Source organism: Anoplopoma fimbria, chromosome 8, assembly GCF_027596085.1.
Source record: "Anoplopoma fimbria isolate UVic2021 breed Golden Eagle Sablefish chromosome 8, Afim_UVic_2022, whole genome shotgun sequence".
NCBI classification, from domain to species: Eukaryota; Metazoa; Chordata; class Actinopteri; order Perciformes; family Anoplopomatidae; genus Anoplopoma; species Anoplopoma fimbria.
This window is the reverse complement of record NC_072456.1, coordinates 21,564,738-21,581,392: the sequence shown is the minus strand read 5'-3', so window position 1 is coordinate 21,581,392 and position 16,655 is coordinate 21,564,738. Positions and strand designations below refer to the sequence as shown.

The following is a 16,655-nucleotide window of genomic DNA, read 5'->3' as shown; positions in this document are numbered from 1 at the left end:
CGACCAGCCAGCGGGGGATTATGGGGACTGGATGTATGTGGAATATTAAACAGCCTGCACAACATTGCTTCTATTGTCGTCTATTGTCTCATCCACACAGGACTGTGTGTAGTTCAGCGACACTCTGCTATTGTTCCGAGACCGCCACATTTACTTGACTGATATTATTAATGACTCAACGTTTGCTGTAATTAGTTTATTATGCAAATTTGACGAGCAGTTTCTTCTCTATAGAATTCATTTCATTTTACAGTGACTCCAGAGAAAATGGCACATTATGATTTAAATTCACAAGAGTCTGTATTTCACACCTAAACCAATAACTTGTTGCACTTAAATCATAAATTAGCCTCTTAGAGCTGCCTGATTACATGCTTTTATCTTTTATGGAAGAAAATTCACAAATGAGTCTCGCGGCTCTGTGATGTTAATGCACTGCTCTATCTCTCCAGGTACCAGCTGAATAAGATTGTGGTGGATACAGAAGCCGGGCCTTATAGGAACCAGACCATCCTGTTCCTCGGGTCCAGCAGAGGGACCATCCTTAAGTTCCTCATCATGCCCAACCAGGACAACACCGTCACCAACAGCAACATCTTCCTGGAGGAACTGGAGGGATTCAACCCTGATAAGTAAGACGTTAAAGCTGACGGATAGGAAACGGACATGTGTTTTGTACTGATAAAAGACAAACAGTTTTGACATTTTTGGAAATATGTGTATTAGCTTTCTTGTTGAAGAGTTAGATGAGAAGATTGATACCACTCTCATGTCTGTAGGTTAAATAAGAAGCCACAGCTGGTTAGCTTAGCTTAGCTTAGCACTGGAGACAAGGTAAAACAGCTAGCCTAACCACGTACTAGCACCTGTAAAGCACACAAATTATAGATATAGTTATAATTGATATCTAGTTAGTTTAATTTGTAAACTTGTAAAATTAAGTTTTTTTTTTATGTGCAGGTCTATTTTCAGTAACTTCCTGGTGTCATGATGTCACTGTGAGGTTGTTACAGGACGTGTTAATTAGTGAGCTTTAGAGATGATGATTTATTTATTTTTTAAACCATTGATCAGAGCAAGGCTAGCTGTTTTCCCTTGTTTCCAGTCTTTATGCTAAGCTAAGCTAAGCTAACTAGCTTTCTGGAAGTAGCACATATGTTTGTTGTGCGGACATGAGATCGGTGTCAATCTGCAAGCATATTTCCTCCAAATGCCAAACTATTTCTTCATGGCACAAAACTTGTGCAGTTAGAGAGCTTGATTTAAAATAGCTCAAGACATACTGAACAGCAGGGGAGGTGAGGAAAGGGTTAACTGACACCCAGGGTTGATGTATATACAGCGAGGGGAGCTGCTGGTGTGATAGGCCTAGAAGAAGAGTCGCAAGAAGAAGAAAAAAGCATGACATGATGTGTCCTGAATTATGCAGAAAGACTCACCTATTCTTCGAGGGATACACATAATTGTGCCGGAGCTGAGAGGATACAACCCCATGGAGAGAATACAAATAAGGCAAACAGAAAAGAAGAAGATTAAAGGCCAATATTCATTATCGGGAAAATCTGAACATGTTCTAATGAGGTGGAGAAACACTGTAGAATGACACGAGGGCAAAGAAACGTCAGAAAGTAATGAAATGATAAAAATCACATTATCCTTAATCTTGACCAAAATTACCTTTTATAGTCATTCTGAAGCTAAATCATACTCAATATCTGGATCTTGACAAAAGACTGGAGTGGGCTTCTTGTCCCTTTCTAATTAGCATTTTGTATGAGGCAGGCAGCTTTCAGGTTTCATTGGATGCCCACCACTACATAATGAACACTGGCTACAATGCCTTTTCAATCTTCATTTTAGCTTTTCTTCTCTCTCGAGATGCAGCGTTCCACATGGTGGATGGTTGCAGGGTGGGGAAAGGAGATTGTCACACAGATGCAGGAAGATTTGGCTGGTGATTATCTTTCACCAAGGCTAATTAGAGACATTTAAAAAAGACAGAATATGTTTCTAAACACAAGCTTCCTGTCATGGTAATTGTGCCCCCTGATATATATATATATACCTTTTTTTTCCTGCTATAAGGGGGAAAATAATGATTATATCTCAAACTAACTGGCTGGAAACACACTTCCTCCATACAGTAGAGTCAGATCTACTCGGACTGTTCTTATTCCAACCCCACCAAAATATGCTCACCAATTTGTGTCTCAGTCTATTTGTTCAGGCTTGACAAAATGAGGGATAGTGATGGGAAGGGAAAATGAAGGGACTGTGTGATGAATGAGCTGCTGTGGACTGGAGTCAGTGTGCAAGGGATAATTTGGCGTGCATGGTGGAGCACCCCAGGAGGTCAGTGACAGTCCAGCTATCACAGCAGGAACCCAGCTAATCAGGAGACAGAGCACAGACACATCAAGTCGTCTTTTTTTTTTTTCGCTTTTATTGCTCCAGGCCAGGCTAACCCCGACCTCACCTTCCACACACAGACAGACAAAGAGATGCCTTGTGCCCTGAAGTAAACCCCAGGGAACACAGGAGCAGGGCCACTAACACAGTCACTTTTTAGGAAGTCAGCACAGAGAGAAATCACTGATTTGTGATTGGCCGGTTGCCATAATAAACCTGGAAACGAGAGAGATGCACCACAAATAGAGCCTGTATCTTCTCCTTTTTTCTCCCTCCCTCATCTGATCTTGGTTCTGTTTCTCGTATTTTCTTTTCATGAGTCTCCCGTCTCAATTTCTCTTTCCTACATTATTTGTTTATTGTATTGTTTTTGCACTCCCTACATCTCTCCTCCTCCTCCTTTTCCCTGTTTTTTGGTGATATTGGCTGTGAAGAATGACTCACAGCTTGGCCTTAGCAGAATGATAGATTCCTCCTAATGACTGTGGGTCTGCCACAATGTTATTACCATAAACCATCCAGATACAACTGATGCATGAGTGCACATGTGCATAAAAAGGTATAAATCTGCCGCACGAAGGCAGGTTGGGGCCGGCTATCGTAGCTCTAAGTGGCAATTAGAAGCGATTCAGCTGCTGGCTGCTGTTTTTTGATGGCCGGCCGACCTCTCGAACCTTTACAATCAGCACAGTGCATATTTGGATCGACATTGTAACATCTGGCTACACGGCTACCTCTCATCTCTTTTAACTTTTAGTATGGCCTTGATCTAAAGAACTCTTTATGTGGGGTTGTTTCACACTGAGTCATGAGGAATATTTTTTTTCCTGCTGAATTCTCAGTGAGGTCAGAGGTTAAATGTGCAGTCTCGGTCTGGTAATTGAAATTGCCCCATGCATTTTTGCGTTTTGTGTGTGTTGCAGGTGTGCTGAAGACTCTCTGCAGGCCAGGCAGCTGTTGTCTCTGACTCTGGATCGGGTTAGCCACACTCTGCTGCTCGCCTTCCCCTCCTGTGTGGTCAGAGTACCAGTGGCACGATGCCAGCTCTACTCCCGATGCATGAAGTGAGTCTGCACCTAACACTGTATGTAAAGGCACATAAAAGGGCAGCATAACAAGAAGTTAGGTGACCATTCAAGAACAACAAGTGTCCTTGAGCATGACACTGAACCTCTGTCAGGTCTGGGGTTGCTGCTCTGTAGCTGACCTGAATTTTCCAGCAATAATATTCATGTTGCAACTTAATAACAACTGTCATTGTGCCCTTGAGCAAAGTGATTATGTGTGTACTGCCTTATAATATTGAAACGAGAAAGAAAATCTAATAAAAGCTGTAAGTGGAATACTTTACCATTAAATATAATCATTTTAACAGATAATAATAAAAGTGGTTTCTGGCAGCGTAAAGCATTATATGGTAAATAAATGACAATAATAAACTAATGAAGCTTATGAGAATAATGAGAAAGTAACAAACCTTTTTCCATATAAAATGCGCTTTTGCACTTTAATTCTTACAGAAGCTGCTGTGTTATCAAATCTGTCTATATTTAAAAAATGTTTTCATGTTGTTTTTATTTGAAGCAACAGACTGTAGCACTGTGACCGAAATTAAGTTCCCCCTGGGGGACGATAAAGTAAACTCTACACTAAATTATTAAAATAATATTAGATCATCATCAGTCATAGTACAGTATAAAGCATAATCATTAATTAAAATGTCCACTATTAATGAGATATTATTTAATATTGCAGCTACTTTATATTTTTTTTATAGAGAGATGATTTTTTTTCACCTCATCCTGCAGTTAACAGATTATTAGAAGCTCCAGTTAAGCTTTTGTTATCCAGGCAGTTTGCCAATATGAATGTGTTTAACGGAAACTGAAGGTGCAGCAATACCCTGAGTCCACTAATCCTACATAATTAAACATAAAAATGCATATATTCAAAGTAATAATGTTTCACCTGCATACACCCACACAAGTACAACGATACAGACCCCCCCCTCTCCCTCGCTGGCACATTTACTGGCTCTACTGACACACTAACACAAACCGCTGCACACGCCAGCACATCAGGCGTGCAGTGTGTTCACTGAACCAGGTGAGTCACACAAGCGTGTAATCCAGAGCACATTAAGAAACGCTCACGTTCTTACCGAGGTGCGTTTAGTGTGTGAGTTTATGTGTTTAAATGAGTGACTGAGAGTTAATGTTGTGTATGCGAGTATGTGTACGATTTCTTAGTCACGCTTCAGCAGCTTCAGGTCTGGTTTTTAACCTACATGGTTGGCTTTTTTCTTTTTTTTCAAAATGCATCTTTAATAATTCAACATTTTGCAGTCTGCTTTGCAATGCATGCAGTTGCAGATTGATGTTTTAACCTCATTTAACCCCTCTTGCAGACCCATCATTAAAAAGTCATGTTGTGCATTTAAGCAAAAATATCAGAGGTTTTACATTTTATCAGTCAACAACTATTAATACCTTTTTAGGAAACTTGACATCTCTGTCAATCATTTTCAGGTACTGCAGGATTTTTAGATTTATTCTCTTTTAGGCGCACAGCAATTTCAATTCATGATGCTGGTATGGTATAAAAAATTAATTTACAGGGACTTGAATTTGTCTTGAGATTAGTAATCCTTCACAGTGAACATCTCTGAGATTGTGTTTTTTTTATTCAGTATAACATTATCATTCTAGTTGTGAACACAGACCATTTCATTTCAAAACCTTGCTGCAGTCAAGGGCATTTCTAACATGTTTAAGAGATGGAGTTGAAATATACTTCATTCATGAACCATGTTGTATGAAAATCAAACTCAGGAGACAAACAGCAAGCAACATGGACTTAGTGAAACTTTTATTTAATGAAAATGTGGTGAGTTTTTGCATATAAAAGGTTGCTGTTGGACAAATCAAATCCTAGAATGTCTCAATGTCCATATCTTAAATTTTAAGTACACTACTTTGCTTTTTCCAAAACTTTAATTTGGATCTTCATCTTCCTGTCAAGAATTAACTTTGACATTTCATTGCGAGTACTGCCCTGATTAAAGGGCCAGTGTTAAGCATTTCACAGGATATATTAGCATAAATTGAATAAAATATACATAAATATGTTTTCTCTAGTGTTTTATCTGCTGAAACTAAGAATTGTTGTGTTTTCTTGAGCTTAGAATGAGCCCTTCATGTCTATATAGGAAGCAGGTCATCTTCACGGAGTCCTTCATGTCGTACCACCTCGTTTCTACGGTAGCCCAGAACAGACAAACCAAACAAAGGCTTTTCACATTTTTAAGTTACCAGTAGGTCACAGTGATTCTCCGACGGGCTTGTGAAACTGTGATAAAGTGAGATGCAGAGTTAAAAACGTAGGTATCGCCAGCTGCCGCCTGACTCATGTTGTTCCTAGAGTAGGGTTATTATGGTATGGATGGCATCTGACCGAGGCAAAACGGCATTAACACAGTTTTGCACCTTCCGTCTGTTAACATCAGTCTTGGAGAAGGAGCAGAGAGCGGAGGGGTATTCATTTGGTTACAATCTTCAACTACACTCATAGATGCAAATTCTACACTCTCTCCCTTTAACTAACAAGAAAGCATTTGAAATAAAATCAGTGTCTGCTCTCAGCTACATGTCACTCTTGCCCAATATTGAAGTAGATGACAAAATATTCCCTGTCATGAATCACATCATCTAACAAGTTTCAAGTCTTTTAGAGGTTTGAAATGAAGAGCTTTCTTGGAAGTAGGAAATCAATATCAAAAATCATGAATTGTAGTTGATGGGTTCAGATGTGCAAAAATGATTAATATGAGACATGATAAGATATGCTGACTTCTAGTATAGACTAAGTCACTAATCTAATATTAAAGAAATTCCCTTAATTCATCAGAAATGAAAATACTGTTGGTTGCAGCCCTTACATTATGTGTGAAATAGATGCAAATCGAGCAAATCAGTACTTTATATTAAAGCAACATGAAGGACATTTCAAATAAAATAGGGATTCTTTGAGGTTCATTGAATGTGTTTTTTGTGTCTCTGCAGGAACTGTATCGCCTCCAGGGATCCTTACTGTGGCTGGACCAGAGGGAGCACTTGCTCTTTCCTCAGACCTGGGACCAGGTATGACACCTCTCCATTCGTATATAAATCAACACAACGCGCACACGCACACACACACACACACACACACACACACACACACACACACACACACTGTCATGCAGTATACAGTTCCTGCCCTGCATCGAGATACTGACACCGTTTGGTTTTATTCTCTGTCTGTCTGTAAGTCCACATGCTGTTTTACCACCTCTCTCTGTTCTCTCTCTTTGATCTCCAAGTGAAGTTTGTTTTATTTTATTTTGTTCTGATTTGATTTATTTCCACTTTTATCATGGCTCTCAAGGTTATTTTTCCCGACCGTACACCTACAGTAGCAGACCACCCGCAGAGAAGTCCCATATATTATTTATCTGGTCTGGAAGTCCTTGGTTCTATCTGAGACTACTTGAGCATCTGAGAAACATCTGTGCCCTCTAAGTAACCTGTCACACAGTCTGCTCTTTGTACATTATTGATTCAAGATGCCTGCTGCCGCTGTTAAACAATACTTTGTTCTTTCACTTTGCTTGTTATCAGGTGGTGGCCATAATACACCGTGTACTTGTGTGGCCGAGAGCAGAGTTTCGTGTTTGTTTCTCGGTGGTATAACACTGTCTGTGTTATGCATGACGTACCCAGACACAGTGTTGTCTGGAGGTGTGCGAATGTGAGAGTATCTGTGTTTGTGTGACCTCTCTCTCTCTCAACTCCTGCTACTGAATGCGGCGGTCTGTCCCGCTCACCGCCAGACGTGGCTGCCTCCCTCCGGTGAAATCAAATCTCTCTTTAGTCAGGCTGCTTATTGAATTAGGCCTTCAAAAACACAGGTGTAGTGCCAGCGGAACAGACAACATGGGTCTTTGGACCACCTCAGGCTGCCTGCTTATACTGTTAAAGGCCTCTGTGTTGGTTTTGATTTGATTTACCAAGGGCGGTCAACTCTGCAATCGATTTTGCATTGAGTTACTGCGTATTTCCTCTTTGTGGACTAAATGCAACCTCTCTTTGCAAACTAATGCCAGAGGAGAGCTCAGCAGGTGGTGTTTTATATCTAATTTGGGCAGTTTCTGAGGAGAACAAGTTTTCTATTCTTCATGAAAATAGTCCCTGTGGGTGTTGTGTGGATCTTCTCGTCTCACGTTTGCAGAGAAAGCCATTTATGAAAATGTTGAACTTCTCCTTTAATATACTTTTTTGGTGAAACTGTAGATTTTAGGTTTGCAGATAATCTTTGCCAGCAAGAAGAGCTTTAAAGGCACAAAATATCCGCTATGTTAATTAGTACTCATTAGTTGATGTTTGGCAGTTTCTGAGGAAGGAAAAGTTTCATATTGTTTATGAAAATAGTTGTTGTGAATGTTGTACTAGGAGAAAAATGGTTTCATTATTTTGTCCCAGAGTGTTATTATTATACTGCAAACAAGTTGACATAGAATATTTATTAACTTGCTTCTGCCAGTGAGAATATTGTGACCGTACTGTTTATCCATTACTTTTAGCAAAGTATTCACTTTCTAACTATACAATCTCTCTTAATTGCAACATTTAATGTTAAGATGTTATAGCTGATTCAATATATGAATATATTTCTAAATCATACTTTAATTTCTATTTTATTGGATGAGCTGAGCTACTCCACCATTGTTTCATGTGGCCTCTGACAGCTGCAGAAGTCACCTCTGGGGTACAAGTACAAGTTCGGCAATCATTACTGTTAATACACAAGCATCTTATGCATACACATATGGTCCCCATCACGTTTATTTTTATTATGAAGTCTTTAAATTTAGTGAGAATGTGCTGGAAATGAAAAAAAACACTGTAAAAAAACAACAATACACACACATAGGCAAAGCTAATGTACATAAAGTAAATGACCCACAATCCCTGAGAGGCAGCCAACTGAACACAAAACATTATTCTTTATTAAGGTGACAACACGCTGTTTGTTCACAGTGCACTTGGACTCATTTGTCACAGTGATTTCTAGGCATTAAAAGCACAGATGTTGGCTGCGATGCTGCCTGAGCCTTTAGCTAATTGCAGAACACCAGCTACTCAGTCACTTTGTCCTAATGAGCTTCTTTTCTTTTTTTTGCTCTGGTTCTTCAAGGGGTTGTTTGGAGGCCAAATAGTGATTCTGTGTAACAGCGCTATTTGGCAGACCAATGTAGAACTTTAAACAGTCATTAACTTCTGTGTAAAGAATTTCCGAGTGTTATTTTGACTGACTCAAGCTTTTTATATCCATCCATATCAACCAGAATGTAATGCGAGCTGATGCCTCTTGCACGTAAAGAAAGATGCATTTAAAACACACTTCACACCATGAAGGCTTTTAACTTTAAATACGCTCCCATTCCTCCAAATGTTCCTTCAATTGGGCTTGCATCAGGTCTCCAGAGCATGTCTGCTGCCAAGTGCTCACTGATGGATCCTTATTAAAAACAAGTCTGAAGTATTTGGTCACAAGTGTGAGTTAAGTCTCAGTCAGTTTAAATCTAGTTCATTCAAAAAATCGATGCCCTGGTCCATTTTTTGACTTTAATATAGCTAAACGAAAACTTGTTCTGTGAAACTTTTTGTGGTGACAAGACAAATGAGGTATAGCATGTTAAGTATTGACCTTTTAGAGGTGCTGGTAGGCAGGTTTTTCTTTAACCTGGACAGATACCAGATAGCTGTTTCCAGTCTTTATGCTAAACTAAGCTAAGCTAACCGTTTCCTGGTCGTGTTGCTCTTCTATTCAACTAATCGGCATGAAACAAACTATGGAAATGTTGAACTATTGAGCAGTTTTAAAGGCACACAATTACCTTAACACATAATTAACATAGACACGGCCATTAGGTATGGTACTGAATAATCTCTGTGTGTGTGTGTGTGTGTGTGTGTGTGTGTGTGTGTGTGTGTGTGTGTGTGTGTGTGTGTGTGTGTGTGTGTGTGTGTGTGTGTGTGTGTGTGTGTTGTGTTCCAAATCAGATATCTAATCCTTCAAACCAGAATGAAAACCTTGTGTGTGTCTGATTTTGGTACAAGTGGATTGTATGTTATGACTATTGTAATACACACACACACACACACACACACACACACACACACACACACACACACACACACACACACACACACACACACACACACACACACACACACACAAACACAGCCTGTGTTTTGTAACTTGGTGCTGTTTTTCCCAGATATGAGCCATGATTAAGAGCAGTTGTGTTTTTCTTTGGTGAGCACCTGGTCTGTGTGCTGTTCTCATTTCCTCTCTGCTTCCTCACCTCATCATATGTTTTTGTCCTTTGAGTATCTGTTGCTCCCCTGTTGCCTGACTGGGAAATGAGTTCTAAAGCTCAAGGATAGAATTTTAGAAATTAGATATGTGGGAATTTCTGTAGAATATGAGTAAAGTTAACTTTTATGACAAGTGGCTTTTTCCATAAAGGAATATGTTTTTCACAAAACAGATATGATGATGTTGTAAGTTGCTGTTTATTGTATCAGCCTCAGTACCTTAAGCTCCATATTAATGACTAAAACAGATGTCAGCCATCTAACTCCTAAATACTTGAAATCATTGAGTTTATATATAAGCCAAAAGTCTAATGTGAAGACAAGAATGCTGACCTAGAAATATTACTAATTCAATGCATTCATTCACTTAATTAATGCCCCTGCAGGCATAAGTGGTTATCTTTGAATTATAATGGTGATTATTGCCGCAAATTAGTCCGCTCAAGGGAGCTCTCTTGCTGTTTTAATGATTTTCTCTTTCTCACTTTGTCAAAAATAGAGACAATACAATCAAAGTTTTAAAGGAGTTTATAGAGATTTATTTATATACGTTCCCTGGTAGCTTGTCCTCTGCTGTAACATTGAGATAGTTCTCCTCTATCGGAGTGGATCTGTGCTGTGTGTCGGTGGCCGTGTCGCCGGGCCTCCGTGTCCTCTGATTAATGACTGTGTCTCTTCTCCTCTGCAGACTGCCGTTCGAGCAAGATGTTGAACACGGAAACGTGGCCCACTTGGGTGACTGTGACGGTAAGAGGAATGATGAGTCTGTGTGTGTTTGTGTGTGTGAGTGTGTTTGCCCACAAGTGTTAAAGCTAATAGCTCTCTTGTCTGTGCTATCCGATCCTTACGTAACATGTGTATCTTCAGGGTGAACAACAATACAGTAAAAGGAGAGGAAGAGCCTGGTACTTTCAGTTTATACAGAGAAAATCCGTAAATAAACACAGAGAAAAGTCTCAATCCACCTCAGTGCTCTGTAGTTTCTCAGCGCTCCCTAGAGTAACCGCCAATCTCCAACATGAAGACGGTCGGCTACTCTCGTTTTGTCGAGCGGGAAAGAAAATCCCTGTGTATGTTTTAAAGCTTACTTTGTTCTTCCCACTGTTTACTGCCCGTACTTGTATGCTATCTTTGCTTTGGTCGGGAAGTTTTGTTGCGAATACATGTGGTTTAATTATATTCCACTTCAGTTTGAGTTACCCTTGATTTCTCTCTCTCTCTCCACATCATTATGAAAATAGAATTGGTACACAGCAGAGTGAAAATCTCTATTCCAGATACACAGAGGTTTTGGATACTCCCATGACGCCCCCAACTCTCTTTGATCTGAGCACTAATTCCAATGCGTGCAAATTAATCCTTCACTTCTGAAAGTTCCCCGAGTTCATGTGCCGTGCTCCCTGAGAAAGGAACAGATAAATATTGCATAATCAGAAGCCGCGAACAGCTCTAATCCCGTTTCAGTTGGGCGCTCTGTTTGATGCTGCTCTCTCACTCCAGGTCCTCTGACCACCGAAACCACGGGGGGGCGGGGAGCATCAAGCCATCCTCCGAGATGGCTTGATGCTCACTCTATGCATGGTGAAGTTGAGATAGTTATCTGCCTTCATTGATCACATGTGTAGCCCCTTATAGAACATGTGGTGGAGGGGGTTTAGTCCTGCTCTGAAAAACAGAAAAACCCATGATCCTCCAAAGGGGTTGTTATATTTAAAACAGATCACGTTGTGCATGTATTCTGCTTTTAATTCCTGCAAGTTAGTGTTTGTAAAATAACAAGAACTGGAAGAAAAATCTGATATTTATCCTACACAAGGGAGCTACACTCCAGCAAATACTGCGTTGTGCAGGAAGCTTGTTATTAAAAAATACAACTACTATGATAATTACTGTACTTCTGTACTACACCAGCGGGTGAGAGATGAACATAATTACTCTTGCTCAGTGCTAATGGAGTGTCTTACAAGCTCTGGTATTGTATCCTCTTTTTGTTATACCAATGGTCCAATGTTGCGGGTTCAGATAGAGTAATGACACCGATACAGAAGAAAGACTTTTCACACTGTAGATCATCGAACACTTTTCTTCTGAATGAGCAGTATAAAGTCTACCAACCTTTAAGGATTGCTACAGCGAATAATGTTACATCTCTATAAAGTTGGGGGTAGTTGTGAGAAAGAGAAAGAAATCAAAGCCACAGAAAGTACAAAGTCAACTAAAGCTGTCTTAAACTCTAATTTGGGTGGAATATAAAAGCTGAGCTTGTGAGTTGTGTCATTTATTTTGGCTGGCTAATCCAAATAACTTTCCAATTTGAATGTCCTTTATTACAACAACTATTTAACTTAATTGTGAGTCCAATTTTGTGAGTCCAATTTTCTTCTCCCAGAGCAGCAGATTTACCCATTTCAATATGAAGAGGCAATGTATCTGCGCTTAGTTGAGCATAAATTATTGTTTTCTTAAATCATATCACCAAAAGACAATTCTCTTAGAATTTTCAGTAAGATGAATATAATTACATTCACAATAAGTAACTCCAGACCATTTTTTCTTGTCGTATCAACTTTTTGAAACTTTTTGAAACACAATCTTCTATCAGTATTATGGAGAGCAACATAGATGTTACAATGCTCCTTCCAGAGCAACACAACACACCACAGAACAGTTATATAGGCTGCGTAGCTTTTTCCATTCTTAGTAAATTGGCTCCGACATGTAAAAACCTGTGCCACGCTCCTTTAAACTACCCACAAATGTGAAGCAGAATATCCCTTTTCAGATTTGTATACACTAAAGAAATCAGTTACAGAACGATGAAACTGAGCAATGCCCCGGTGGCTGCTCCTCTTGGACCGGTGTCAGATAGAGATATGCTGTCCTGCTCCCTGGACCTGCCTTTGACAGATTGTCTGAGCTCCTGCGTCTGATCCAGTCAAGAAATATACCCGAGTTGCACTCTGTTGACGGAGGTTAGCTCTGTTGTGGCTAGAAGAACGAGAGAGCTGCTGTGTTGACATGGCAGGAATGTGAGGCAGCATCTATCCGACGAGCTGCCACCAACACTTAGATAGCACTTTGTCTCAGATGTTGTGATGACCTCGGTCTACTGGCCTATCTTATCATATCTCTTTCCTTTTTGTGACACTTTCATTGTCTCCGATATGGATGATTTCCTCAGTGTTTCCTCTTCCTAGTTAACACTGGGATCATCTCTCTCTGTCTTCCTGGAAGACAAAGAGTCTTTCAACCATCTGAAAAGGCAATATTCACTCAGAGGAAGACAAAGAGGGGCAGCTTGAGCTTGTTATGACAAACTGTCACTGACACCGTTAAGACTTTGAGAAGTGCCTCACTATGTGCGTCTGTGAGCATCTTTCTCTGTAATTCTCTCCACGTGCCTCATTCTTCACGTACACAGGACACTTACTGTACATCTGTGTACTTACAAACACACACAGATGCTCACACACGCCAGAACAAACCCTTCGGGGACGTGGATCGCTGGTTCAGACAGAAGGCTTTTTGTTGCTGAATATTTCATATCTCTATATTAAACTCATTGCACATGTCTGTATCTTGACCCAGCAGATGGGAGGTGAGATATGCTGTTGGCTTATCTATCTCTCTTTGGGGAAATTCAGCAAACTCATTTTCACCCTCCCTTTGTTTACCTTCTTTCCGCACAGAGGAGTCTACGTTTTCGATCAATTTTCATACAATCTTCAGCAGTCAGTGATCATGAAAAACAGCTTTTTTAATCATGATTTTTTTGGCATGAGGTAGTAGGTAATGTTAAAGGTCCTCCCAACCCTGAGGGGTGACAAATTAAAGTTTTTACATTTCATTTGTTTTCCTTTTTCTCATAAACAACAAGCTAGTTTAACCTCTTCTGGTAGCTAACAAGTATTAAAAAAAAAAAAAAAATCTCAGGCATTTATAAGGGTAGAACTACAGACAACTAATACATCTATACAATCTGTGATGAGATTACAAATAGACATATTGTTTAAAGGTTCTATATACATGAAAGATTTTTTAAAGAAAAATGTTTCTGGTAAGTTGACGATAGTGCTTCGAGTGAAACATTACAGGTAATAAATTGATGGTTTTCTTTAAGTCTGAGCCGCTTCAGATACCTCAGAGACGTGGATCTGAAAACCTGGCCTAATAAAACACAAGGGAGAAAAAGGTTGTCAGTAATTTGGATGAACTGGCCCTTTAAGGTTCGGGTTAGGCTTGTTATATTCTTATTTTTTAAAGAGGGAATTACTCTAGTTTTTGGCTTTGCAGCAAAGTAATTTATTGTGCCCTAGTCTTTGCTGCTCTGCTGCTCCAGTGCCTCTCCTCTCCCCCATGTTTCATCTCTCTCTCCAGTCCCAGTCGGTGCTACACTTATTCCACAGCAGCGTTGTCGTCAGACCTCAAAGGGAGATGGATGGACGACCTTACTTAGAGCCCAGCTAACTGCCTCCCCTTCCTCCTTAGCCGGGGAGAAGCGGCTTGCTGGAAGGAGAATCGATTTTCATCTCTCCTCCAGCCGATGGCAGTCGAATAGATATCAAGGGTGATTCTGCAAAGGGGAAAGAAATGGAGCTGGGAAGAGCGGGGACGGGGAGATGAGACCGGGTAAAATCAGATCAGGGAGTAGGGAGCGGAGCAAAAAAGAGATTGAGAGATCAGAGGAAGAAGGCAAACTTTGAGGGAGTGGAATGGGTGAAACGGTTCAGAGAATCAGAAGTGCAAAGTCATAAGGGTGAATAAGAAGAGAAACGGAAAAAGAGCGAACGGAAAGAGTGAGGTCAGAGAGGGAGAGAAAGGCGAGAAGGTGTGATAATAACATAGGAGAGTGGGGGGAAAAGAGACGAAGGTTAGGGTGGATGAAAAGCTTTGAGAAGGGCGGGAGGTTCAGGGAACTGAGTGGAGAGGCTGCTACGCCCGGGCCGGTGTGACAAATAGACTGAGAGTGCCACCGCCGTCTCCCGTGTCACAGCGCTGACACCGGCCTCCTCAGTGGGCTCGTGGCCAGGCTGTAATTCTGTCAAGGTGACGTGAACTGCCTGCCTTGCACCCTCTTAATCTTCTCTTTTTTCGTATATATCACAGAGCTGCTGCCCTTCACGTCACGTCACACTAGTATCGACTTACTTATCTTTTGAATCATTCGGTTCTTCTTAATTTGGCGTAAAAGTGGATGATGGCACCATTGCTAAAATTCTAAAGTGGGAAAATATATGAAGAAATGGAGTGTAGATAAGGGTGTTGTTATAATTATAACCCCCCAAACACACGCGCACACACACGCGCCAAATATTAGTATGTATAGACATGCCAGTCTTTAAACCCTCTCTGATCAAAGCAGAGTTTGGAAGCACAACGTCTAATTGAGAAGATGTGTTGTGGGATGGACACTCAGATGAAAAAGATGAGGTCAGAGAAATAACTGGGTTCAATTATGTGTGCGTGCGTGTGTGTGTGTGTGTGTGCGTGTGTGTGTGTGTGTGTGTGTGTGTGTGTGTGTGTGTGTGTGTGTGTGTGTGTGTATAAGCCTATGTGCTCTACTTTCTCTCAGGCGCCAAGCAAGCTAACTTCATTTTGTAGGTCCAAACAAACTCACTTGCGCCGAGGGGGGGTTGAAGTGACTCAGCGGTTCTGGCATGTAACTTTGCATTTCCACCTGCTAAGAACACATTTTATTGCAAACACATGCAAAAAGAGCAATATTCAATATTTCGTATCCGCACAGCATGCACAGAACATCACGAAACGTTCATGTACTTTGAGTTTCACCTCTTTAACTTTGACACACTTCAAAAGACAATTTTCATTGTAATGTTACAATGCTTTTAGGATGAACTGTTAAAGTATTTTCCTTTACCATCATAAAGCAGCTGTAATAATATGTTTGTTTCATCTTTAGCCTGTAGTTTGAGTGATGAGATGTAATGCTCACATTCACACTCAGGTCACGCAGTGTGGGTGCATTCACACTGGGATATAACGAAAAAGAGACATCTCAAATTGTCTGCACTCCAGACAGATAAACACACAGAACCACAGATTATTAGCAGTATAAAGACTGTTTCCATTTTGCTGTTAATGCAAATCTCCAGCAATTATTTACCGAACGTCTCTCATCTTCGTCTCCCTGAGCTGGAAATGGAACAAACAACACGTTCAGTTTTGATTATAAAGTTGGTCTTAAATTTATTCAGAGTGGCTAAAAAAAGTCTTAAAAAGTTTTAAATCTAACTTGCCTTAAGCTGAAGGAAGCCTGAATAACACAAACTAACACCAGTTCAGTTCACCACTACACTTCAAATATGGTTGGTCTACAGTGTAAATAAGGATTTGGGATCCTTCACTTCCTGAAGACGATTAGGAAACTGTCAGACCTGTCGTGACTAGTGAAGCTTGCCCTGACTCAATGTGCTGATATTATATTCCTCCTACTAATAAAGTATACATCTTTCATTCAACCCTCTAGTACACTTCTTATTCTGCTCTGCAATTTGCAAAAAACTAAGTTGGTCAGAGCCACTTGTGCCCAGAGTTTGAGCTAGCAATTCCGCTCGCGGGAAAATAGAGCCATTAATGTATGTGTGCGAGCAGTCGTGTGCCCTCTAAAGTAGTCGTCTCTTCAGAGTGGACAACTCAGCCGGTGTGACAGACTGCAGCTGGATTTATGCTGGATTCAGTTTTAATGATGTTTGAGCAGAACGCGCCCTGCTGACAGAAATCACCTAACTAACTCTGAGCCGCTCTGGCTAGTGTGTGTTCGAGTTAGTGAGGCGAGGATGTGTGAGCGTGCACGTGACAGGTAAT

General features: G+C 40.5%; 1 protein-coding gene across 1 annotated transcript in view; it reads left to right on the top strand.

Moving 5' to 3' along the window:
• The window catches only part of sema6bb (sema domain, transmembrane domain (TM), and cytoplasmic domain, (semaphorin) 6Bb), a 63,491-nt gene that overhangs the window by 31,099 nt on the left and 15,737 nt on the right, over nucleotides 1-16,655 (top strand). The window contains exons 12-15 of the mRNA XM_054602787.1: nucleotides 453-632; nucleotides 3,333-3,473; nucleotides 6,471-6,548; nucleotides 10,519-10,577. Coding sequence (XP_054458762.1) covers nucleotides 453-632; nucleotides 3,333-3,473; nucleotides 6,471-6,548; nucleotides 10,519-10,577 — 458 coding nt within the window. The remainder of the gene's footprint in view (nucleotides 1-452; nucleotides 633-3,332; nucleotides 3,474-6,470; nucleotides 6,549-10,518; nucleotides 10,578-16,655) is intronic.